This window comes from Triticum aestivum, chromosome 1A (genome assembly GCF_018294505.1).
Source record: "Triticum aestivum cultivar Chinese Spring chromosome 1A, IWGSC CS RefSeq v2.1, whole genome shotgun sequence".
Lineage (NCBI taxonomy): Eukaryota > Viridiplantae > Streptophyta > Magnoliopsida > Poales > Poaceae > Triticum > Triticum aestivum.
Genome location: NC_057794.1, coordinates 275,252,628 through 275,279,842, shown reverse-complemented (window position 1 = coordinate 275,279,842; position 27,215 = coordinate 275,252,628). Strand labels below are relative to the sequence as shown.

Below are 27,215 nucleotides of genomic sequence, written 5' to 3'. Positions count from 1 at the left end.
TGTAGGGCATATTTCGTTCATAAGCCTACTCTTGTATTAAGGGGGCTAGTTCTGCTTCCGGCCGTGTTCGCAACGTGCAGGTGTGCTATGGGCGATGGGCCCAGACTCCTGTGCGCTTAGGTTTAGACCGGCGTGCTGACCTCTCTGTTGTGCCTAGGTGGGGCTGCAACGTGTTGATCTTCCGAGGCCGGGCATGACCCAGGAAAGTGTGTCCGGCCAAATGGGATCGAACGTGTTGGGGTATGTGGTGCACCCCTGCAGGGAAGTTAATCTATTCGAATAGCTGTGATCTTCGGTAACAGGATGATTTGGAGTTGTACCTTGACCTTATGACAACTAGAACTGGATACTTAATAAAACACACCCTTCCAAGTGCCAGATACAACTGGTGGTCGCTCTCTCACAGGGCGACGAGGGGAGGATCATCGGTTAGGATTATGCTATACGATGATACTTGGAGGTCTTCAGTCTACTCTCTTCTACATGCTGCAAGACGAGGCTGCCAGAAGCGTAGTCTTCGAAAGGATTAGCTATCCCCCTCTTATCCCGGCTTTATGCAGTTCAGTCCACATATAATAGCCTTATTCCAGTTGATACCAATGCATACATATGTAGTGTAGCTCCTTGCTTGCGAGTACTTTGGATGAGTACTCACGGTTGCTTTCTCCTTCTCTTCCCTCTATCCTTTCTACCTGGTTGTCGCAACCAGATGCTGGAGCCCAGGACCCAGACGCCACCGTCGACGACGACTCCTACTACACCGGAGGTGCCTACTACTACGTGCTGCCCGCTGACGACGACCAGGAGTAGTTAGGAGGATCCCAGGTAGGAGGCCTGCGCCTCTTTCAATCTGTATCCCAGTTTGTGCTAGCCTTCTTAAGGCAAACTTGTTTAACTTATGTCTGTACTCAGATATTGATACTTCCGCTGACTCGTCTATGATCGAGCTCTTGTATTCGAGCCCTCGAGGCCCCTGGCTTGTAATATGATGCTTGTATGACTTATTTTATTTGTAGAGTTGTGTTGTGATATCTTCCTGTGAGTCCCTGATCTTGATCGTACACGTTTGATTAGTGTACGGTGAAATCGGGGGTGCCACAATTTCCCAAATCGCAGAAAGGTAATGATGCTATTCTTGTCGTCATTGACCGGCTTTCCAAAGTTGCCCATTTTCTGGCGGTGAAAGATACAATCACTGCTAGTCAGCTTGCTACTCTCTACATGTCCAGAATTGTTTCACTTCACGGTATTCCACTGGTTATCAGTTCGGACCGTGGCAGCTTATTCACTTCTAGATTCTGGGCAAGTTTCCAAGAAGCTATGGGGACTCACTTATCTTTCAGTACTGCGTTTCATCCGCAGTCACAAGGGCAAGTTGAACGTGTCAACCAAGTTCTCGAAGACATGCTTCGAGCTTGTGTAATCTCATTCGGCAAGAAATGGGAGGAATCTCTTCCATATGCCGAGTTCTCTTATAATAATAGCTATCAAGCTAGTCTGAAGATGTCCCCCTTCGAAGTGCTATATGGACGAAAGTGTCGAACCCCTCTGAACTGGTCAGAAACTGGGGAACGTCCACTCTTCGATCCGGATATTATCCAACAGGCCGAAGAACAAGTTTGCATTATTCGCGAGAATCTCAAGACTGCTCAGTCACGTCAGAAAAGTCAGTATGACCGTCATCACCAAGACATGGTCTATCAACCTGGCAAAAAAGCTTATCTTCGAGTTACACCAATGAAGGGTGCACACCGCTTCGGGATCAAAGGAAAGTTAGCTCCCCGCTATATTGGTCCTTTCACTATTCTCGAAAGGCGTGGAAAAGTGGCATATCAACTGGAGCTTCCGCCGAACCTTTCTCAGGTTCACGATGTGTTCCACGTGTCACAACTCCGACGCTGCTTCAAGAACCCAATCCGAGCAGTGGATCATGAAGTGCTTGAATTGCAATAAGACCTCTCCTATAAAGAGCATCCGGTCCGCATTCTCGACCAAGCAGAACGCCGCACACGTCAGAAGGCGATCAAGTTCCTCAAGGTCCAGTGGTCGAATCACTCTGAAGACGAAGCCACCTGGGAACGCGAGGATCGTCTTCGTGATGAATACCCCGCACTGTTTCCTTCTACCTCCTAAATCTCGGGATGAGATTTCTTGTAGTGGAGATTTGTAACGCCCGGATAATCTTGCTACAGTAATCCCACGCTAATCATGCCATGTCATCCTGATTACTGTTGCTAAACGTCCGTTAGTTCAAACCGCGTCAAATTCAAATTTAAAATTAATGTCGGCAATAAAAGTTTTCAAAAATTGAAACAAAAATGTTCGGTGGTTGCCAAATATTACAAAGGTAATTATGGTGCAGCAAACACATTTTTATAAAATGTCTAAATAATTTATAATGTTTAAAAACAGAAATGCAAATAGATAAAAACAAAACAGAAAAAAAGAGAAACCCCCCTGGGCCGTGGCCCAACTGGGCCAACCCAACCGGCCCAGCCGGCCACCCCACCAGGCCGGCCCAACCACTCCCTCTCCCCATAACTCCCCACTCCCCATGTAACCCTAACCGCCCACTCCCCACTCGTCCCTCACTCGCTCCCCCGTCGTCCCCGATCCAGATCGGATCGAGGGAACGCCCCCCCGACGCCGTGCCCTTCGCCGCCGAACACCGTCGCCTCCCCGTCAACTTCCCACGCCGGACCGCCTCCCTCGCCGACCTGCTTCCCTCTACGCCGTCGTCCCCATCACCCCCTCGACCCTCGCTGCCCGGACCCCTACGCACCCCGGTGAGGCCCTCGGCCTCCTTTCCTCTCGCAACTGCGTGCACCCCGCGCCTCACGCGCCCGGTCGCGCTCCGTCGCCCCCGTGCAAGTCCTGGACGCCCCCGTCCCCTAACCGTCTCCCTCACCGCCTACGCTCGCCGTGCCTGGACCGGCGCCCCGTTCGCCCCTGCCATCCCGGCCAACCATCGCGCTCACCGTGGCCCCCGCACTGGCCATTGCCCCGCGCGCCTCTGCCCTCGCGCTGCCCTGCGCCCGGCGCCCAGCACCCGCAGCCGCCCGCGGCCTCGCCCCCCTGCTGGCGCCCGCGTACCTGGCCACCTGCGTGCGCGCCAGGCCGAGCCCCCTCCACCCCGCGACCACCCCTGTCCGCTCGCGCCATGGCCGTCGCCCCCGCGGCTGTGTCTGGTGCCCGCGCCCCTGGATTCCCGCAGTCGCCGCGGCCCGACCTTGCCCCACGCCCCTCCCTGCCTCGCCGCCGGCGGCCGGGCTGGCCCCGTCGCGCCGCTGGTCTCGCCCGAGGCCAGCGCCCGGGTTGGCCCCTGTCGGGCGCCCCTGCGCCCGTTACCAGTAGCGCCCGTTCCGGTTTGGCCCCCTGGGGCCTATGACAGATGGGCCCCATGCCCAGAATGTTTTAATAAAAAAAGAAGAATAAAAATAAAAATAAGAATAATAAAAATAATTAAATAAATAATAATTATTAAATTAATTAATTAATTAATTAAAGAATTAATTAAATTAAATTAATTAATCTTGATTAGATTAACCTAATTACTAGTTAACTTAATTAACCCCTGATTAGCCTAATAAGTCAATGACATGCGGGACCCACACATAGTTGACCCAGTCAACTGCACAGTTGACTGCTGACATCACTCTGATGTCATGCCTACGTCATCACACACTGTTTTGGATAATGTTGGAATTAAATATATAATTAAAATCAAAAAATGATTTAAATCTTTAGAAAATCATATCTTTTAATCCGTAATTCGGATGAAAATACTTTGTACATGAAAGTTGCTCAGAACGACGAGACGAATTCGAATACGCAGCCCGTTCATCCGCCACGCATCCCTAACATAGCAAACACGCAACTTTCCCCCTCCGGCTCCTTTGTCCGAAAACGTGAAACACCGGGAATACTTTCCCGGATGTTTGCCCCTTCACCGGTACCACCTCGTACCGCGTTAGGGCGCACCTAGCATCACGTTTTGTCATGTCATGCATCGTCATGCATTTGTTTGCATTATATTTATTGTTTCTTCCCCCTCTTCTCTCGCTAGACATCGAGACCGACGCCTCTGCTACCCAGTACGACTACGGTGTTGACGACCCCTATCTCTTGCCAGAGCAACCAGGCAAGCCCCCCCTTTTGATCATCAGTTATCGCCTACTCTTCTCTATACTGCTTGCATTAGAGTAGTGTAGCATTTTTCTGCTTTCCGTTATTCCTATCCTGCTGCATAGCCTGTCCTTGCTACTACTGTTGTTACCTTTACCTGCTATCCTACATGCTTAGTTTAGGATGCTAGTATTCCATCTGTGGCCCTACATTCTTGTCCGTCTGTTGTGCTATACTATCGGGCCGTGATCACTCGGGAGGTGATCACGGGTATATACTATATACTTATACATGACACATGTGGTGACTAAAGTCGGGTCCGCTCGTTGAGTACCCGCAAGTGATTCTGATGAGGGGGCTGAAAGGACAGGTGGCTCCATCCCGGTAGAGGTGGGCCTGGGTTCCCGACGGCCCCCGACTGTTACTTTGAGGCGGAGCGACAGGGCAGGTTGAGACCACCTAGGAGAGAGGTGGGCCTGGCCCTGGTCGGCGTTCGCAAATACTTAACACGTTTAACGAGATCTTGGTATTTGATCTGAGTCTAGCTACTGGCCTATACGCACTAACCATCTATGCGGGGACAGTTATGGGCACTCGACGTCGTGGTATCAGTCGAAGCCTTCGTGACGCCAGCGACTGAGCGGCGCGTGCCGGGTTGGACCGCGTAACGTGACTTCCTTTGTAATGGAGGTTGCTAGGTCTGCTCTCTGGCCGCGTACGCAACGTGCATGTGTGCTATGGGCGATGGGCCCAGACCCCTGTGCGCTTAGGTTTAGACCGGCGTGCTGGCCTCTCTGTTGTGCCTAGGTGGGGCTGCGACGTGTTGATCTTCCGTGGCCGGGCATGACCCAGAAAAGGGTGTCCGGCCAAATGGGATCGAGCGTGTTGGGTTATGTGGTGCACCCCTGCAGGGAAGTTAATCTATTCGAATAGCCGTGATCTTTGGTAACAGGACGACTTGGAGTTGTACCTTGACCTTATGACAACTAGAACCGAATACTTAATAAAACACACCCTTCCAAGTGCCAGATACAACCGGTGATCGCTCTCTCACAGGGCGACGAGGGAAGGATCATCGGTTAGGATTATGCTACATGATGATACTTGGAGGACTTCAGTCTACTCTCTTCTACATGCTGCAAGACGGAGGCTGCCAGAAGCGTAGTCTTCGAAAGGACTAGCTATCCCCCTCTTATTCTGGCATTCTGTAGTTCAGTCCACATATGATACCCTTATTCCATTTGATACCCATGCATATGTAGTGTAGCTCCTTGCTTGCGAGTACTTTGGATGAGTACTCACGGTTGCTTTCTCCCTCTTTTCCCCCTATCCCTTCTACCTGGTTGTCGCAACCAGATGTTGGAGCCCAGGAGCCAGACGCCACCTTCGACGACGACTCCTACTACACCGGAGGTGCCTACTACTACGTGCTGCCCGCTGACGACGACCAGGAGTAGTTTAGGAGGATCCCAGGCAGGAGGCCTGCGCCTCTTTCGATCTGTATCCCAGTTTGTGCTAGCCTTCTTAAGGCAAACTTGTTTAACTTATGTCTGTACTCAGATATTGTTGCTTCCGCTGACTCGTTTATGATCGAGCTCTTGTATTCGAGCCCTCGAGGGCCCTGACTTGTAATATGATGCTTGTATGACTTATTTTATTTGTAGAGTTATGTTGTGATATCTTCCCGTGAGTCCCTGATCTTGATCGTACACGTTTGCGTGTATGATTAGTGTACGATTGAATCGAGGGCGTCACACACCGCTCCACAAACTATTCCGTCCACTGGTCCCTCGAGCCCGTGTACACCTCCAAGAATGACGCCACAAGAGGGAAACGACACAATAATGCCGCCGTCATCCGATCTACCGATCTAGGGTTTCCCCCGGAGGTAGCAGATAGTGGCCTGAAACTTCTCAATAGCGATGCCTTTAACAAGGGAACGACACCGAATAGTGCCGCCATCGCCGGCCTCGGCAGCAGCCATGAGTAGCTCTTCACCCAGATCTGTTCCAATGGCCTCCATCAAGCGTCTTGTGCACGAATCGTCCACCATCGCGGCCGCCGCCGCTGCCTGACCGGCCATGGCACCACCACGATACCTACAGCCGGTGCCACCACCAGCCCGCGTGCTGAGCCGCAGCACCGCGCCATACCAGATCCGGCGAACGGCACGCCGGCCGAGCCCGAATCTTGCCCCCACCATCTGCACAGGCCGCGGCCCGCGAGGACCCATATTGGGCCCGCATGGGCGGCCAAGACCGCGACCGCACGCCCACGACGGAGCTCCCATCATGGCGACACCGCGCTGCACGCCAGCGACCACCGCTGCCACGATCGAGTACGCCGCCGTGAAGACGAGCTCCGGACAGTCACCAGCTGCCTGAGATCTCCCCATCAAAACAGCAACCGACGAGGAGCACGAGCCCTGCCGCCGCCGGCTCCGCGCAAGCTTTGCCTGCCGGAGGCCACCGGCGACGGCGAGGGGGTGAATGGGATGGGTGGGGCGAGGAGAGGCTGGGAGGGTTCGCCGCCTGTGTCGCCCCGGGGAGGGAGCGGCGCGGGGACAGATGGTCCAGAACATGGAATCTTGCATGGTTCTTAACGTGATGGCGATCATACCGTGGTTGAAAATGATGACTTGCTTAGATCTGGTTGCAGGTACTTGTGTTGCAGGGGTCTTCTCACAAGGTTTAGGGATGATAATACAGAGCTCTGGAGATCATCATGTTTTACTGTTTGTTTTAGGTTGCTCTTTGTTATTTTAGTTATTTGTGCGTGTGTTACGCTGTACTTGAACTTTGTATTACTTTGTGATTTCAATAGAAGCATACTTCCTTAAAAAAACTTTGACTATAAATAAAAAATTATCTCATGGTTGAGAAGTAACAAAACCACATATAAAAGACTGTAGTTTACCAATAAAAAAACCATCATGGCCTGCTCGGCTAACAAAATATCATGCGAAGACAACTTTTAGAAATTTGTTCATGAAGAAATAAAAATGTGGAGTGCCGCGTGGATCCAGTGTTGGATCCGAAAAGTAAGAATTTCTCGGACGATCGAGAATGGGCAAAACAACGATCAAACGGCTTTGTTGTGGTGGGACATAACCCAGCTTTGTTCTAGTGTGGGGCATAGCCCAGAGGCCAGAGCTCAAGAACGTGGACCGTCTACCCACCTGGAGGTTAGTGACAATCTTGCACAGCCGCATGACCTCCTCGAGCCCTGCCAACTCCTCCTGCATTGTCCTCGCGAGCTCGTCGACAGAGCTGCTGGTGACACTACCCTGAACGCGACCGGCGGCACACACAGAAGTTAGGGCCGAAACGACACGCAAAAGTCTCTCGGTTAGTCGTCCCTACTTGAAATTTGCACCGGCAAATACATGTAGGAACTGATGAATAAGTGCATGTACCGTGGCATAGAACATGTCAGCCCTGGCTTTGATCTCATCCACGGTGCGCGCGCAAGCAAGCATGGTTTCGTGCAACAGCTCCAGGTTGGCCTGCATTTTTGTAGTAGTAGCTTAACTTACCAACCGACCTGTCGTGCTGCCAGACACGCCAGGAAAAGTTAAAGATGTATATGCGTTACGTGAGAGAGTGCGTACTCGGGCGCCGTCGGATAATGGGAGGGAGGTGGAGGCGGCGGAGAGCACCCGGCCGAGGTCCGCCACAGCGTCTGAGTGCGGCCCGCCGAGCGTCTCCCATGCGGCGAGGAGGGGCAGCTGCGGGCGCAGGAGCCTGCCCAGCTTCACCTTTTGCCGCCACCGCTGCGCCACGATTCTCTTCGCCGTGTGAATGTTGCGCAGCTCGGCCACCCGCCGCCACACATACAGCAGCTTGCTCTGCATGCGGCCACGCCACGCGCATCAGAGAAAAATGACAGGGTAATCACATCACTAGCTACTACGTATGGTTAATGATTGCACGTTGTGGTAGTAATATAAAGAAACTGCATGCATGCGTCGGCGTGGCTCACCTCGGCGGCGTGGGTGGCGCGAGTCATGGCCTTCTCCATCCGGGCGTTCGCGAGCCGCCACTGCATCAGCCGCGCGGTGAGCACGCGCGCCCGGTGCGCCACGTCCTCCTTCTTAGGCGTCGCCGGCGTCTTCCTCGGCACGCTCGGCCCTCTGCCGACGCCCTCGGAAGGCGACGACTGCCCGGTGCTCCGCCTACGCCTCGTCTGCTGATCCCAGGCACCCCTCGCAGCGAAGCCCGGCACGGGGACATCACCACAGTGTCCGCGCTGCGTCGTCGCATCGTGCCCGCCGCGTCGACGACGCCGGCGCTGGGCTTCCTGTAACCGAAGGATGCTGCCTTGCGGAGAGAGCGCACGAAGTTGGCGGTCGAGAAGGCCGGGGCCGCGCGGGAGGCCGAGCTGGGGCTGCGTGCTAGGCGGTGAGGTGACGCCATTGCAGTGGCGGAGCTTGAAAAAAGAAGTTGGGCGGGCCAGAGAGCACAATATTTTCCAAATTCTAGAGCATGTATTACTAATTCAATAGATATAGTCACCACACCTTCTGTTCACGTATATACTTCCTCAGACCAAAATAAGCCATAACATTTGAGATAGTACACGCGCTACAATATCCAGTTTTGGGTACTTTCTGAAAGGTGAACTTTTTTTTCAAAACCAATGAACTTTTTTCAAGTTTGATGGACTTCTTTTCAAAATTGATGAACTTTTTTTTTCAAACCAATGAACGTTTTTTCAAAATCGATGAACTTTTTTCACAATCGATGAACTTCTTTTGAATTTGTGAACTTTCTTTTGAATACATGAACTTTTTCAATTTGGTGATTTTTTTGCATGCTCGTGAACTTTTTCTGTAATAGGTGAACATGTTTTAAAATAATTAGAAAATATAAACGGTACAGTGTGATGTGCAAGAAATTTCGCGTCTATGTTTATATTCTTTAAACATTTCGCACAGCAACCATTCATAAGCAGTTAACTCGTCTAGTGGTTAGCCTCTTCGTGTGAAAGAACGACGGCGCGACATCGAATCTCACTCAGGATGTATTTTTTGGCATTCTTTTTGCGTGTTGTGCCATGCGCGATCGTGAGCCGGCCCACCGAGCGGCTGCTCGCAAAATAGGAGGTCCCGGCTCGCGGTGAGGCTGCGAGGCGCCCAGCTCTATCGGTGTGGGCTGGCCGGCTGGGTATAGTGCCATATAAACTCTTTTTTTTTTGCTCTAGTCATGGGCGGGCCATGGCCCACTCGGCCTTGCGGAAGCTCCGCCAGTGCGCCATTGGGTGTCGCGTGGTGCTGTCACCGTTGGACTCCATGGACGACGATAATACGATCAAGGACAAGACAAAATTAATATATAGATGGAGAAAGCAACGAGGTGCCGGCGGCAAAACGGGGTTCAGAGTCCTGAATTGAGAGCTGCAACGCACATGCCGGTTCCCCTTGTTGTCGGATTAGCTACATTGGGGTCATTTCAAGGGATGCATGCTAGCTACTTCCCCTGTTTCAAATTAATCATCGCAAGTATGGATGTATCTAAACGGAGGGAGTAGTACCGTAGTACGTACTACACACTTTATTAGGACGACAGATGGCTGATGTATAGTTGGTGTCTATTCTATTGTTTGGCTTAGAGCATCGGCGGTGTATAGAGGCCACACTTCCTCTAAGGTGGCCCAATGGCCACCTCTTGGACTCTTTGGTTGTTCCTGTTGTGTCTCCGGCAAAGGCGGAATCAGGATTTCGCAAAGCCTAGGCCTAAAACTAACTGACTAAATACAACGTCAAATACCACATACATCAATGTGCATTATAAGTATGCCATAAAATCACATTCAAAACAAAATATAAATTCATTAAGATCAAGAGAGGAAATTCCATAAAACAAATAGTTTAACAAAGTGCATCGTTACAAACATGGTTGGGTACCAAATTAGTGAGGACTTACTTAACTCAAGGCCATTGTTTCTTCACCAGCAATAGTAGACGGACCTGAATCTGCAAACATAAAATCAAGGATTTCAAATCAAGACACTGGACATAGACTAAATCAATTGTTCATATGATAGTTTGCAAAAAAAAACATATCATACCATTAACACGAGGTAGTTGTCTCTTGCGTTTCCTCATTTTTTGATAGCACTGTATAATCCTAATATCATCAATTCTTGCAAATACATCACACTCGATATAGCACACCAAACGGCGATTCATCCATTCATCGTTCGTCTTGTTTCGCAGATCAGTTTTACTGGTACTGATTGGATGTTGTTGGCTGAAGGCTGAGTGGATGTTGACTGAAAGAAAGATTCAATTGTACGGGTCCTCCTCTTCATCTTGTATTTCTAATTTGCTGACAACAAATGAAATAAAATTGACTAAGTAAATATATAACTCACTGAGTTTGGCTGATATGAAGGAATTAGGGAAAACAAAATTAGATGATACAGATTACACATTACAGATTACTTGTTCGGCACAGTGGGTGTTGCGTTGGCCTCAGTGCGTGCACTGCAGTTCAGAATCGGATGGAGAAGACCAGAAGAACAAGAGGAGGACGGATTATCATTTGTCAGGACGCCGGACCCGGCGGCCGACGGGGAATCGCCAATTGTTGGTTGACGAGGGCGGCGGCGCAGCGCTTGGGGCTTTGAGCTCTTCGTTCGAGCGACGCGAGGGTTTCTCTGTTGCCGCGATCAGGCGAGAGATGTTTTTTCTCTTTCTTGATTGACTTGATTGACGAACGACCACGCTACAAATCAGAGATCGAAGCGTCAACCGTGTACTACGCGATTAGTTTTCTGTTCTGATCGATCGATTGAGTTGACAATCGATTGAGTTTGGCTAATGGGCTTGTACATCAATACCATATTCTGATTTTTTTTCTAGTATGCATATAGATGCTAGTTGGGCCACGCCTGGAGCTACAACCCCAGTTTCCCTAGGCCTAGTTTCGCACCTGGTCTCCGGTGGCTGAGCTCCATGTTGGTGCTGCGGATGGGGCGCAAGCAAACCCCTATGGTGGCTTCTCTTCTTGTGCTAGACCTTGCCAGTCGCCGTCAGTTGCGTCGGCTGCCACTGGGAGCAAAGCCATTATCGAGGTTGTGGCTCTACTATTGCTACTTATTTCCGAGCTTCAAGAGTTATGTGTGTAAAAATTATAGAACGGCCAGATATTTCTTGTTGTATTTGAAGGAAATATGCCCTAGAGGCAATAATAAAGTTATTATTTATTTCCTTATATCATGATAAATGTTTATTATTCATGCTAGAATTGTATTAACCGGAAACATAATACATGTGTGAATACATAGACAAACTTAGTGTCACTAGTATGCCTCTACTTGACTAGCTCGTTAATCAAAGATGGTTATGTTTCCTAACCATGAACAAGGTGTTGTTATTTGATTAACGAGGTCACATCATTAGTTGAATGATCTGATTGACATGACCCATTTCATTAGCTTAGCACCCGATCATTTAGTATGTTGCTATTGCTTTCTTCATGACTTATACATGTTCCTATGACTATGAGATTATGCAACTCCCGTTTGCCGGAGGAACACTTTGGGTGCTACCAAATGTCACAACGTAACTGGGTGATTATAAAGGAGCATTACATGTGTCTCCAAAGGTACATGTTGGGTTGGCGTATTTCGAGATTAGGATTTGTCACTCCGATTGTCGAAGAGGTATCTCTGGGCCCTCTCGGTAATGCACATCACATAAGCCTTGCTAGCATTGCAACTAATGAGTTAGTTGCAGGATGATGTATTACGGAACGAGTAAAGAGACTTGCCGGTAACGAGATTGAACTAGGTATTGGATACCGACGATCGAATCTCGGGCAAGTAACATACCGATGACAAAGGGAACAACGTATGTTGTTATGCGGTCTAACCGATAAAGATCTTCGTAGAATATGTAGGAGCCAATATGGGCATCCAGGTCCCGCTATTGGTTATTGACCGGAGATGTGTCTCAGTCATGTCTACATTATTCTCGAACCGTAGGGTCCGCACGCTTAACGTTACGATGACAGTTATTATGAGTTTATGCATTTTGATGTACCGAAGTTAGTTCGGAGTCCCGGATGTGATCACGGACATGACGAGGAGTCTCGAAACGGTCGAGACATAAAGATTGATATATTGGAAGCCTATATTTGGACATCGGAAGTGTTCCGGGTGAAATCGGGATTTTACCGGAGTACCGGGAGGTTACCGGAACCCCCAGGGAGCCATATGGGCCTTCATGGGCTTTAGTGGAAAGGAGAAAAGGACAGCCCAAGGTGGCCGCGCGCCTCCCCCCTCCCCTAGTCCTATTAGGACTAAGAGAGGTGGCTGGCCCCCCTCTCTCTCTTTTCCCCTCGGGGAATCCTAGTCCAACTAGGATTGGGGGGGGGGGAGTCCTACTCCCGGTAGGAGTAGGACTCCTCCTGCGCCCTCCTCCTGGCCGGCGGCCCCCTCCCCCTTGGCTCCTTTATATACGGAGGCAGGGGGCACCTCTAGACACACAAGTTGATCCTTGAGATCGTTCCTTAGCCGTGTGCGGTGCCCCCTGCCACCATATTCCACCTCGATCATATTGTAGCGGTGCTTAGCCGAAGCCCTGCGACGGTAGAACATCAAGATCGTCACCACGCCGTCATGCTGACGGAACTCCTCCCCGAAGCTTTGCTGGATCGGAGCCCGGGGATCGTCATCGAGCTGAACGTGTGCCAAGAACTCGGAGGTGCCGGAGTAACGGTGCTTGGATCGGTCGGATCGAGAAGACGTACGACTACTTCCTCTACGTTGTGTCAACGCTTCCGCAGTCGGTCTGCGTGGGTACGTAGATAATACTCTCCCCTCTCGTTGCTATGCATCACCATGATCTTGCGTGTGCGTAGGAATTTTTTTGAAATTACTACGTTCCCCAACAGTGGCATCCGAGCCTAGGTTTTATGGTTTGATGTTATATGCACGAGTAGAACACAAGTGAGTTGTGGGCGATATAAGTCATACTGCCTACCAGCATGTCATACTTTGGTTCGGCGGCATTGTTGGACGAGACGACCCGGACCAACATTACGCGTACGCTTACGCGAGACCGGTTCCCCCGACGTGCTTTGCACATAGGTGGCTTGCGGGCGACTGTCTCTCCAACTTTAGTTGAACCGAGTGTGGCTACGCCCGGTCCTTGCGAAGGTTAAAACGGAGTCTATTTGACAAACTATCGTTGTGGTTTTGATGCGTAGGTGAGATTGGTTCTTACTTAAGCCCGTAGCAGCCACGTAAAACTTGCAACAACAAAGTAGAGGACGTCTAACTTGTTTTTGCATGGCATGTTGTGATGTGATATGGCCAAGACATGATGCTAAATTTTATTGTATGAGATGATCATGTTTTGTAACCGAGTTATCGGCAACTGGCAGGAGCCATATGGTTGTCGCTTTATTGTATGCAATGCAATCGCGATGTAATGCTTTACTTTATTACTAAGCGGTAGTGATAGTCGTAGAAGCATAAGATTGGCGAGACGACAACGATGCTACGATGGAGATCAAGGTGTCGCGCCGGTGACAATGGTGATCATGACGGTGCTTCGGAGATGGAGATCACATGCACAAGATGATGATGGCCATATCATATCACTTATATTGATTGCATGTGATGTTTATCTTTTATGCATCTTATCTTGCTTTGATTGACGGTAGCATTATAAGATGATCTCTCACTAAATTATTAAGAAGTGTTCTCCCTGAGTATGCACCGTTGCGAAAGTTCTTCGTGCTGAGACACCATGTGATGATCGGGTGTGATAGGCTCTACGTTCAAATACAACGGGTGCAAAACAGTTGCACACGCGGAATACTCAGGTTATACTTGACGAGCCAAGCATATACAGATATGGCCTCGGAACACGAAGACCGAAAGGTCGAGCGTGAATCATATAGTAGATATGATCAACATAGTGATGTTCACCAATGAAACTACTCCATCTCACGTGATGATCGGACATGGTTTAGTTGATTTGGATCACGTGATCACTTAGAGGATTAGAGGGATGTCTATCTAAGTGGGAGTTCTTAAGTAATATGATTAAATTGAACTTTAATTTATCATGAACATAGTCCTGGTAGTATTTTGCAAATCATGTTGTAGATCAATAGCTCGCATTGTTGCTTCCCTGTGTTTATTTTGATATGTTCCTAGAGAAAATTGTGTTGAAAGATGTTAGTAGCAAAGATGCGGATTGGATCCGTGGTCTGAGGTTTATCCTCATTGCTGCACAGAAGAATTATGTCCTTGATGCACCGCTAGGTGACGGACCTATTGCAGGAGCAGATGCGGACGTTATGAACGTTTGGCTAGCTCAATATGATGACTACTTGATAGTTTAGTGCACCATGCTTAATGGCTTAGAGTCGGGACTTCAAAGACGTTTTGAACGTCATGGAGCATATGAGATGTTCCAGGAGTTGAAGTTAATATTTCAAGCAAATACCCGAGTTGAGAGATATGAAAGTCTCCAACAAGTTCTATAGCTAAAAGATGGAGGAGAATCGCTCAACTAGTGAGCATGTGCCCAGATTGTCTGAGTACATCAATCGCTTGAATCAAGCGGGAATTAATCTTCCAGATAAGATAGTGATTGACAGAATTCTCTAGTCACCATCACCAAGTTAGAAGAACTTTGTGATGAACTATGATATGCAAGGGATAACGGAAACGATTCCCAAGCTCTTCGTAATGCGGAAATTGACGAAGGTAGAAATCGAGAAAAACATCAAGTGTTGATGGTAGACAAGACCACTAGTTTCAAGAAAAGGGCAGAGGGAAGACGGGGAACTTCAAGAAGAACAGCAAGCTAGTTGCTGCTCAAGTGAAGAAGCCCAAGTCTGGTCCTAAGCCTGAGACTAAGTGTTTCTACTGCAAAGGGACTGGTCACTGGAAGCGGAACTACCCCAAGTGATTGGCAGATAAGAAGGATGGCAAAGTGAACATAAGTATATTTGATATACATGTTATTGATGTGTACTTTACTAGTGTTTATAGCAACCCCTCAGTATTTGATACTAGTTCAGTTGCTAAGGTTAGTAACTCGAAACGGGAGTTGCAGAATAAACAGAGACTAGTTAAGGGTGAAGTGACGATGTGTGTTGGAAGTGGTTCCGAGATTGATATGATCATCATCGCACACTCCCTATACTTTCGGGATTAGTGTTGAACCTGAATAAGTGTTATTTGGTGTTTGCGTTGAGCATGAATATGATTTGATCATGTTTATTGTAATACAGATATTCATTTAAGTAAGAGAATAAATTGTTGTTCTGTTTACATGAATAAAACCTTATATGGTTACACACCCAATGAAAATAGTTCGTTGGATCTTGATCGTAGTGATACACATAATCATAATATTGAAACCAAAAGATGCAATGTTAATAATGATAGTGCAACTTATTTGTAGCACTGCCATTTAGGTCATATTGGTGTAAAGCACATGAAGAAACTCCATGCTGATGGGATTTTGGAATCACTTGATTATGAATCACTTGATGCTTGCGAACCATGCCTCATGGGCAAGATGACTAAGACTCCGTTCTCCGGAGCGAGCAACTGACTTATTGGAAATAAAACATACTGATGTATGCGATCCGATGAGTGTTGAAGCTCGCGGCGGGTATCGTTATTTTCTGACCTTCATAGATGATTTGAGCAGATATGAGTATATCTACTTGATGAAACATAAGTCTGAAACATTTGAAAAGTTCAAATAATTTCAGGGTGAAGTGGAAAATCATCGTGACAAGAAAAGTAAGGTTTCTATGATATGATCGCGGAGACAAATATTTGAGTTACGAGTTTGGTCTTAAATTAAAACTATGTGGAATAGTTTCACAAATTCATGCCACCTGGAACACCACAGCATAATAGTGTGTTCGAACGTCATAACCGTACTTTATTGGATATAGTGCAATCTATGATGTTTCTTACCGATTTACCACTATAGTTTTGGGGTTATGCATTAGAGACAGCTGCATTCACGAAAAAAGGGAACCATCTAAATCCGTTGAGACGACACTGTATGAACTATGGTTTGACAAGAAACCTAAGCTGTCGTTTCTTAAAGTTTGAGGTTGCAATGCTTATGTGAAAAAGTTTCAACCTGATAAGCTCAAACCCAAATCAGAGAAATGTGTCTTCATAGGATATCCAAAGGAAACTATTGGATACACCTTCTATCACAGATCCGAAGGCAAGACTTTTGTTGCTAAATTCGGAAACTTTCTAGAGAAGGAGTTTCTCTCGAAAGAAGTGAGTGGGAGGAAAGTAGAAAACTTGATAAGGTAATTGTACCTTCTCCCTTATTGGAAAGTAGTTCATCACAGAAATCTGTTCTTGTGACTACTACACCAATTAGTGAGGAAGCTAATGATGATGATCATGTAACTTCAGATCAAGTTACTACTGAATCTCATAGGTAAACCAGAGTGAGATCCGCACCAGAGTGGTACGGTAATCCTGTTCTGGAAGTCATGTTACTAGACCATGACGAACTTGCGAACTATGAGGAAGTGATGATGAGCCCAGATTCCGCGAAATGGTTTGAGGCCATGAAATCTGAGATATGATCCATGTATGAGAACAAAGTATGGACTTTGATGGATTTTCCCGATGATCGGCAAGCCATAGAAAATAAATGGATCTTCAAGAGGAAGACGGACGCTGATAGTAGTGTTACTATCTACAAAGCTAGAATTGTCGCAAAAGGTTTTCGACAAGTTCAAGGTGTTGACTACGATGAGATTTTCTCACTCGTATCTATGCTTAAGTCTGTCCGAATCATGTTAGCAATTGCTGCATTTTATGAAATCTGGCAAATGGATAAACAAAAATGCATTCCTTAATGGATTTACTAAAGAAGAGTTGTATACGATGCAACTAGAAGGTTTTGTCAATCCTAATGGTGTTAACTAAATAAGCAAGCTCCAGCGATCCATCTATGGACTGGTGCAAGAATCTCGGAGTTGGAATATACGCTTTGATAAGTTGATCAAAGCATATAGTTTTATACAGACTTGCGGTGAAGCCTGTATTTACAAGAAAGTGAGTGGGAGCACTACATCATTTCTGATAAGTATATGTGTATGACATATTGTTGATCGGAAATAATGTAGAATTATTCTGCAAAGCATAAAGGAGTGTTTGAAAGGAGTTTTTCAAAGAAAGACCTCGGTAAAGCTGCTTACATATTGAGTATCAAGATCTATAGAGATAGATCAAGACACTTGGTAAGTTTTTCAATGAGTACATACCTTGACAAGATTTTGAAGTAGTTCAAAATGGAACAGTCAAAGAAAAAGTTTCTTGCATGTGTTACAAGGTGTGAAGTTGAGTAAGACTCAAAGCCTGACCACGGCAGAAGATAGAAAGAGAATGAAAGTCATTCCCTATGCCTCAGTCATAGGTTCTATAAAGTATGCCATGCTGTGTACCAGATCTATTGTATACCCTACACTTTGTTAAGCAAGGGAATACAATATTGATCTAAGAGTAGATCACTGGACAGCGGTCAAAATTATCCTTAGTGGAATAAGGAAATATTTATCAATTATGGAGGTGACAAAAAGGTTCATCATAAAAGTTACGTCGATGCAAGTTTTGACACTAATCTGGATGACTCTAAGTCTCGATCTAGATACATATTGAAAGTGGGAGCAATAAGCTAGAGTAGCTCCGTGCAGAGCATTGTTGACATAGAAATTCGCAAAATACTTACGGATCTGAATGTGACAGACCCGTTGACTTAAATTATCTCACAAGCAAAACATGATCACACCTTAGTACTCTTTGGGTGTTAATCACATAGCGATGTGAACTAGATTATTGACTCTAGTAAACCCTTTGGGTGTTTATCACATATCGATGTGAACTATGGGTGTTAACCACATGGTGATGTGAACTATTGCTGTTAAATCACATGGCGATGTGAACTAGATTATTGACTCTAGTGCAAGTGGGAGACTGAAGGAAATATGCCCTAGAGGCAATCATAAAGTTATTATTTATTTCCTTATATCATGATAAATGTTTATTATTCATGCTAGAATTGTATTAACCGGAAACATAATACATGTGTGAATACATAGACAAACTTAGTGTCACTAGTATGCCTCTACTTGACTAGCTCATTAATCAAAGATGGTTATGTTTCCTAACCATGAACAAGGTGTTGTTATTTGATTAACGAGGTCACATCATTAGTTGAATGATCTAATTGACATGACCCATTTCATTAGCTTAGCACCCGATCGTTTAGTATGTTGCTATTGCTTTCTTCATGACTTATACATGTTCCTATGACTATGAGATTATGCAACTCCCGTTTGCCGGAGGAACACTTTGGGTTCTACCAAACGTCACAACATAACTGGGTGATTATAAAGGTGCATTACAGGTGTCTCCAAAGGTACATGTTGGGTTGGCGTATTTTGAGATTAGGATTTGTCACTCCGATTGTCGCAGAGGTATCTCTGGGCCCTCTCGGTAATGCACATCACATAAGCCTTGCAAGCATTGCAACTAATGAGTTAGTTGCGGGATGATGTATTACGGAACGAGTAAAGAGACTTGCCGGTAACGAGATTGAACTAGGTATTGGATACCGACGATCGAATCTCGGGCAAGTAACATACCGATGACAAAGGGAACAACGTATGTTGTTATGCGGTCTGACCGATAAAGATCTTCGTAGAATATGTAGGAGCCAATATGGGCATCCAGGTCCCGCTATTGGTTATTGACCGGAGATGTGTCTCAGTCATGTCTACATTATTCTCGAACCGTAGGGTCCGCACGCTTAACGTTACGATGACAGTTATTATGAGTTTATGCATTTTGATGTACCGAAGTTAGTTCGGAGTCCCGGATGTGATCACGGACATGACGAGGAGTCTCGAAATGGTCGAGACATAAAGATTGATATATTGGAAGCCTATATTTGGACATCGGAAGTGTTCCGGGTGAAATCGGGATTTTACCGGAGTACCGGGAGGTTACCGGAACCCCCCGGGAGCCATATGGGCCTTAATGGGCTTTAGTGGAAAGGAGAAAAGGACAGCCCAAGGTGGCCGCGCGCCTTCCCCTTCCCCTAGTTCTATTAGGACTAGGAGAGGTGGCCGGCCCCCCTCTCTCTCTTTTCCCCTCGGGGAATCCTAGTCCAACTAGGATTGGGGGGGGGGGAGTCCTACTCCCGGTAGGAGTAGGACTCCTCCTGCGCCCTCCTCCTGGCTGGCGGCCCCCTCCCCCTTGGCTCCTTTATATACGGAGGCAGGGGGCACCTCTAGACACACAAGTTGATCCTTGAGATCGTTCCTTAGCCGTGTGTGGCGCCCCCTGTCACCATATTCCACCTCGATCATATTGTAGCGGTGCTTAGGCGAAGCCCTGCGACGGTAGAACATCAAGATCATCACCACGCCGTCGTGATGACGGAACTCCTCCCCGACGCTTTGCTGGATCGGAGCCCGGGGATCGTCATCGAGCTGAAGGTGTGCCAAGAACTCGGAGGTGCGCGGAGTAACGGTGCTTGGATCGATCGGATCGAGAAGATGTACGACTACTTCCTCTACGTTGTGTCAACGCTTCCGCAGTCGGTCTGCGGGGGTACATAGATCATACTCTCCCCTCTCGTTGCTATGCATCACCATGATCTTGCGTGTGCGTAGGAATTTTTTTGAAATTACTACGTTCCCCAACAGTATTGTCGGTGTATTGAGCTTATATGGGTATATATAGAAGTACATGAGAGAGGGGTAGGCTTAGAGTACAAGGCAAAATTATTTAAACCTATTTCATCTCTAATACATCTTTATCTCTAACTCTCAAATATGATATCTCTAACACCCCCCATCGGTTGTAACGAGAGTGAATCAGACGATTGTGACTGAACTAAAAGTCTTGCGGTTCTGTTGTCTTCTCTGCTACGTCATCATCACTGCATCTAATGGTTGATTGGTTGGCACCTAAGGCGGTGTCTGTGTCCCCTTCTAATGCCTTCTTTGTCTCTCCTTTATTCCCTCCTGCAGTTATATCAGGAGTGGCGTGGCGCTAGTGACGATGCGGACGTTGTTGACTAGAGTTTTTGCCGATGACTACATTACATAATTTTCTCTATTTTGCGATGTTTCATTTGTGCCTTGTATAACCCTTTCTGTCATGGAAAGTAGGCTGGTGACTTTTTCGGCTGTCACCCCCACCGTCACCGAAGCGCCTTCATAGAAAATAAAATTTTGACGGTACCACTTTTTTTGTCAGGCAAGATTGCATTTTAGGTGACGAACAAAAAAATGTTATCAATGGCTGTTTTTGGTGATGGCCCAGAATATCTCGTATGATAGCCTAATCTGTTGCATAAGATCTTTTTTCGCGATGATAATCCATCACTTGTGATCATCCACAGGTTCGACCAATCAAAGATTCTTACAAGTGGGACCAACAGTTGCTGATGTGGCTTCTTCCATGTGGGCCCGCCATGGGTTTTATTGCCGACGGTCCTGCTAGTAATAACTCGACGTCAGGTTTGACTGGTCAACACTGCTAACATATGGGCCCAGAAGATGCTGATGTGGCTGCTTACAAGTGTGACCAGGCATCATTTTTCGGTGACGGTCTATCGTCTGACCGGTCAATGGTTCTGACATATGGGCCCATTGTTGTTTTGATGTGGATATTGGCAGGCGGATCCATACGTAGGTGATGTGGCTTCTTACATGTGGGACCATACGCCTATGATGGTATCCATAACCATCATAGTTTGCATGCACGGTCAATTTGTTTTATATTGCTAAAGTTGGCGGGCATCTATACCAATTTTAATATGAATTTGTGAAAAAATCAATTTGAATGCAAATTGAGTTGCCGCTGCTCTTATTAAATCGCAAACTTGACAATAGTCAAACAAACTATCTAAGACATGACAATAACCAACCATGGTACAGGGTGTAGGATCGAAAGTATGTCTAGAGAGGGGGGGTGATTAGACTACTTGACCAAATAAAAATCTAGCATTTTCCCAATTTTAAGTCTTGGCAGATTTTAGCAACTTATCACTAGTCAAGTAAACAACCTACACATGCAAGTCTAAGAGTATAGCAGCGGAATGTAAAACATTGCACATGAGGGTAAAGGGGGGAGTTTGGAGGGAGCAAGCGCAATGTAGACACAGAGATTTTTGGCGTGGTTCCGATAGGTGGTGCTATAGTACATCCATGTTGATGGAGACTTCAACCCACGAAGGGTAACGGTTGTGCGAGTCCACAAAGGGTCCACGAAGAAGCAACCTTGTCTATCCCTCCATGGCCATCGCCCACGAAGGACTTGCCTCACTAGGGTAGATCTTCATGAAGTAGGCGATCTCCTTGCCCATACAAACTTCTTGGTTCAACTCCACAATCTTGACGGAGGCTCCTAGGTGACACCTAACCAATCTAGGAGACACCACTCTCCAAAAGGCAATAGACGGTGTGTTGATGATGAACTCCTTGCTCTAGTGCTTCAATTGATAGTCTCCCCAACACTCAACTCTCTCTCACAAATTTGGATTTGGTGAAAAGATGATTTGAGTGGAAAGCAACTTGGAGAAGGCTAGAGATCAAGATTCATATGATTGGAATGGAATATCTTGACCTCAACACATGAGTAGGTGGTTCTCTCTTAGAAAATGTATGATGGAAGTGTAGGCATGTTCTGATGGCTCTCTCCTCGAATGAAGAGTGGGTGGAGGGATATATATAGCCTCCACACAAAATCTAATGATTACACACAAATCACCAAACTCAGTGGGACTGAATAATGAAACTCGGTTGGACCGATTTAGTTCAAAAGGTGAACGTTAGGATTTTCGGTGGGACCGACATGTCAACTCGGTGAGACCGATTTCATTAGGGTTAGGGCATAACGTAATCTCGGTGAGACCGATTACACAAACTCGGTGGGACCGATTGTGGTAATAAGCTAACCATAGACTTGGTCAGGCAAACTCGGTGGGACCGATTCGCTCATCTCGGTTGGACCAAAACGTTATGAAGGGGAAACAGAGAGTTTGCATTGCAAACTCGGTGGGACCGATCGCTCATTTCGGTTGGACTGAAATGTTATGAAGGGAAACAGAGAGTTTGCAATCCCATCTCGGTGAGACCGAAAAGACTAGGGTTTTGTGGCAGTGGCTATGTCAACTGAACTCGGTGGCGCCGGATAGAAATTTTCGGTGGGGCCAAGTTTGACTTTTGGTTTGGGACATATGTGGATACGAGAAAGTGGTTGAGGGTTTTGGAGCATATCACTAAGCATTTTGAGCAAGTAACCCATTAAGCAACACCTCATTCCCTTTTAATAGTATTGGCTTTTCCTATGGACTCAATATGATCTTGGATCACTAAAAGGTAAAATATAGAGTCTTGAGCTTTAGAGCTTGAGTCAATCTTTTGTCCTTAGCATTTTGAGGGGTTCGCATTTCTAACCCATGCCATGCCAATCACTGAGCTTTCCTGAAATATTTATCTTGAAATAGTTTTAGCTCAATGAGCTATATGTCGTTAGGAATTACCAAAACCACCCAGGGATAGTTGCACTTCCAATCTCCCCCTTTTTGGTAATTGATGACAACATATAGATCAAAGCTTCGACAAATGATTATAAGATTGAAATACATCGTTGCTTTGAGAAGTATGTGATAAGCAAGAGCTCCCCCTAAATTGGTGCATTATTTAAAATTTGCTTTTGAATGCAAATGCACAATCGATTAGGATCATGGGTCACTCTTCCATGTCACATACATCTTGGTGGAGCGCTCAAAATGATAAACATTAAAAACATGCACTCATCACCAAGCAAAGTGAATGATCATATATGAAATATAAGAGATAATATCATCCAAGCAAGCATTAAAGTAGCATATGATCAATCACATGATCAAACAAGTATCTCACAGAGACAAAGACATAGTGTATCAACCAAGCGCATAAAAAGGTTCAACCAAAAACAAGAGAGATAAAAAGCGAAACACACACTCTCTGTCGAAGCCTATGATCTATACATATTTCTCCCCCTTTGGCAACAAGTTACCAAAAGGTTTGAAAATGCATAGTGCTATGCGTCTCTCAGGCTCGGTCTTCGGGAGGTGGTGTAGAGAGAACTCCAAGGACGAAGGCATCTGTCGATGTGGTTGGAGTTGGTGGAGTGGCTGCTGGAGGTGGTACTAAGGCTGTAGCTGCTGGTGCAGATAATGTAGCTCTAGAAACAGGTACTAGCACTGCGGCAGACCTCTGACTCCTTGGTACTCGCTGAAAAGCATCAGTAGTTGCCTTCCCTTTCCTCTCTTCAGCTTCCTCCTAGAGCTGCTCAACAGTTGTCTGGATTTCAGTTACCTTGAGGTCAAGATCATAGAATTTTCTCTCAACAATCCTCTCCAGGCTCTCCTGATTCCGAGTCAAAGTGGCCAAGCCCTTCTCAATTCTCAGTGTAGCTTGAATTAGGTTCTAATTTAGTAGTATTCTCATTTTTATTTAATAGTCTCTTATTATTTTATTATTAAATATTAAATAAAGGATAGAGCTATTCTTTTTTCTAGAGATTTTTTCCTTTTTTAAAGAGTGGCATTCTATGTCCAATATCTCGATCGAAGTACGGAGGTTAGAATAAATAGAATAAGCCCAATTAATCTTGTTTTGACTTGAGGAACACCTGAGATGCTTCTTCTGCACTTGGCATCCTTGCAGCTTTCTCTGGCTTAGCTTTGGCTCTCTTCTCTTGTGCTTGAGCTGATGACAGTTCATTCTCATTCATGACAACTTCATTATCTTCAAATTCAGGATATAGGGGTAGATGCTCCTTGTCCAACAAGTATGTTCCCGTGCCCATCTTATAATTGATGAGCTCCTAAATATGTGGAGCATACCCACAACTTCTCTTTTGGTCAGCAGTTGTTCTCTTGACTATCTCTACAATCAGGCTCATGACTTTAAACTTCTGAGGGACATCAAAGATTTGTAGCATGTTGATGGAATGTCCTCTAACCATCTTGTGATCTCCAGACTTGGGTAGCAATGTGTTCCTTAGGATCCAGTTGATGGTAGGCAGACCAGACAACAAGTAATGTACAAATCCAAACTTGTGAGTCTCCAAGGCTTTATTGGGGATCTCTTTGTACATGTTTGCCATGGACTTGTGGTCTTTCTTCTTCTTGGCATATACATCCAAGTCATCCTCATGTTCCTTTGGGGCATTGATCAGCTTGGCCCATTCTTCAGTAGTGGATTGGTACCTAGTACCTTCAGACATCCATATGATCTTTCCATCTGGGTAAAAGTGAGCAGTGGAGTAAAACTGCATGATTAGCTCATCATTCCATTTTGTGAACTTCTTTCCAACAAACTCATCTACTCCACATGCTTTGAAGTTGTCATATACTCCTGGGAAGTGATCTTCATTCTCCTTGATGTATTCCCAATCAACCCATCTCATGCCACAAACAATGGCCTTTTGTCATGCAAAATTGTCTCATAGAAGTCTTGATGTTCGTTTGTATGAAATATGTAATCAACTGCGGTCCTTCTCCTAACAACATAGGGATCAGACTGTCTCCACAATCTCAGTCCAGCATCTTTTCTGATGTGCATGTCTTCAGCCATTGTACGAGCATCATTGTGGTCTGGGATCTTGGGTTTCAATTTCCTCAAAACAAGAGACTTATCATCCTCCTCTTCAGCTTGAGGCACCGGGGCCTTGTTCTTCCCTTCTGCAGGAATACTTCTAGTGTTTCTCTTGGGCTTTGACTTCTGAGCTTGAGCTTTGGGAGCAGACTTGGGCTTTGATGTTGCAGCCCCTGACTTAATTGCATCTCCCATAAGCTTCTGAGCTTTGGGTGATGGAGCATCCTCTTCCTCTTCCTCTTCTTCTGCTGGATCCTTAAACATGGATGATCTCCCTAGAACTGTAGCAGTGGTCTTCTTGACCCTCTCTTTTCTATTCTTGCCTTCTCCAGCCTCTTTGGGTTCCAGAGTGAACTCCATAGTTTCTTCCAAGGCTGCTTTCCTAGGCTTGGATGTTGGCATTCTTTTGGTAGGTGCCTTCTTGTGCATCCCTGGCTTTGTTGTAGCAGCTGATCCATACTCCTTATTCAAGACTTTCTTCTTTGAGGTGGCCTCATCCTCAACAGCCACATAGTCTTCATCCTTAGAGTCTGAGGTTTTCTTCTTCCTTGCTCTAGTGGTTGCCTTGGGAAAATTAATAGGTGTGCTTCTACTGCCCTCATCATAGCTGCTTGAGGGATCTGAACCCTCACTCAATTGCACATGTTCCTCAGATTTGTTCTGACTGTCACTCTGGTTAGACATCTTGGCAATCACTGATAGCAAACCCTGTGAATAGATGTAGATGAGGTAGAGTGGATGAGCATCACAAAGTGCAGAGTTTTTGCAAAATAGATGGCTTAAAAACTTAGTTTTAGTTCTCCATAGAAAGCATTTCGGAGTTACCGATTTGATAAACTCGGTGATACCGAAGCAGTTTTGGAGCCTAAACTAGTGAACTCGGTCAAACTGAGTCACAGTTCGGTGGCACCGAGATTGCTAGGGTTTCACAGAGAATCGAACTCGGTCACACCGATTTGCAATTTTCGGTCAGACCAAAAATGCATGTGCTATGGCCTAAGCCAAATCGGTGAGACCGATTTCTACAACTCGGTCGGTCTGAGATGAATTCGGCGGAGACCTAACCCTAAATTTTCAAATCCAATATAACCTAAAAGGAGTTTCCAGTGGATGGATTGTTTGCATACATGGTCATGATCATGGCAAAGAAATGTGCTATGAATCAGAGTTAAGGAATTAGCACATAGAGTCGAACCCCTACCCTAGTTCGGCGGAGGTTCGCTACGGCGGCAACGGTGGAGCAAAATTCCGTTGATGGCGATGGAAACCAGCAGCGGGAGGTCGCTGGCGGCGAGGAGACGATCCGGAGACCTGAGGAGGCAGAGCAGGACACACACGCGGGCTGAGGAGTTTGAAGAAATTTCCAAAATCTCACAAGTGGGTATATATATCCCGACCCTGTCGGTGTGACCGAGTGGAACAACTCGGTGGCACCGTCATGCAGAATCGCGAGCGGTTAATGCAACTCGTTGTGACCGAAAAGTTTAAACCGGTTGCACCGAGATGGAAACCTAGATTAACTTAGTGAACTCGGTGTGACCGAAGTGGATGACTCGGTCATAACGAAATGCACAAAGAGGTTTTGGAAGTTTAAGTATATGACGAATCGGGAACTCCGAGTGCTCCTCACACAGAGTGGTTCGAATTTGACTTGATCAAACTTTGTGGTGTAGCATGAATAGAGTTTGAGACAAGAAAAGCATAGATAGCTAGAGGGGGTTCTTAGGCATTCTTGTCCATCCACTTGGTAAGAAAGAAAAACACCAAATAATCAAAACAACAAGTGGATGTCCTCGAATGAGTAAAACATGCAACCAACATGCTCACACAATAAAATGGCAAATGAAATATGTGGCAGAGCATGCACAAACACTCTAGCATCTATCAAGCAATTGGAGATTACTAGGTCATCTATATATGAGTATATTGACTGAGGAGTCAAATGAGAACATTTGATCGTAGGTCATACTCATCGTTTAAGCACAAGTGGGGTTGCCACTTTTACATAAAGCATTGTTGTGTTCACACCATTAGAGTTGCTTTAGCTCAATTGATTAGAGTAAAGCTCCCCCTAGATGTGATATCCCCCCTAAGAGGGATGAACTAACCTTGGGTTTTGTCGATGATGACTTCATGTAGGTGTTGAAGATGTAGACGCTCAATGTTGATGTAGATCATTTGGAGCAATCCATTGGAGTGAGTTGCACTTTCAATACCTACACGGGTTAGTTCCACAAGGAACAAACAAGGATATCCACAGACATCGAGTGATGTTCACATAAGATGATGCCCATGAAAGCATTAGGTTACCTTGTCCCTTGTCTTACCAACAAGAGGGTTTGTGACTCCTTGAACTAGTGCAAGATATGGAAGTTGTTTGCACGTGTCCTTGCCAAAAGATATGAGTGAAGTATG

The 27,215-nt window shown here is 46.3% G+C and overlaps 1 protein-coding gene across 1 annotated transcript; it reads right to left on the bottom strand.

Annotated features, from left to right (window-relative positions):
• Positions 1–2,891: 2,891 nt before the first annotated feature.
• LOC123182074 (QWRF motif-containing protein 4-like) lies at positions 2,892–8,540 on the bottom strand. Its single transcript, XM_044594565.1, has 6 exons — positions 8,361–8,540; positions 8,107–8,310; positions 7,736–7,972; positions 7,541–7,630; positions 7,304–7,411; positions 2,892–3,335 (listed from the first exon to the last, which is right to left on the bottom strand). Exons 1-6 carry the CDS (start codon positions 8,538–8,540, stop codon positions 2,892–2,894), a joined length of 1,263 nt encoding a protein of 420 aa, XP_044450500.1.
• Between the last annotated feature and the right edge of the window lie 18,675 nt (positions 8,541–27,215).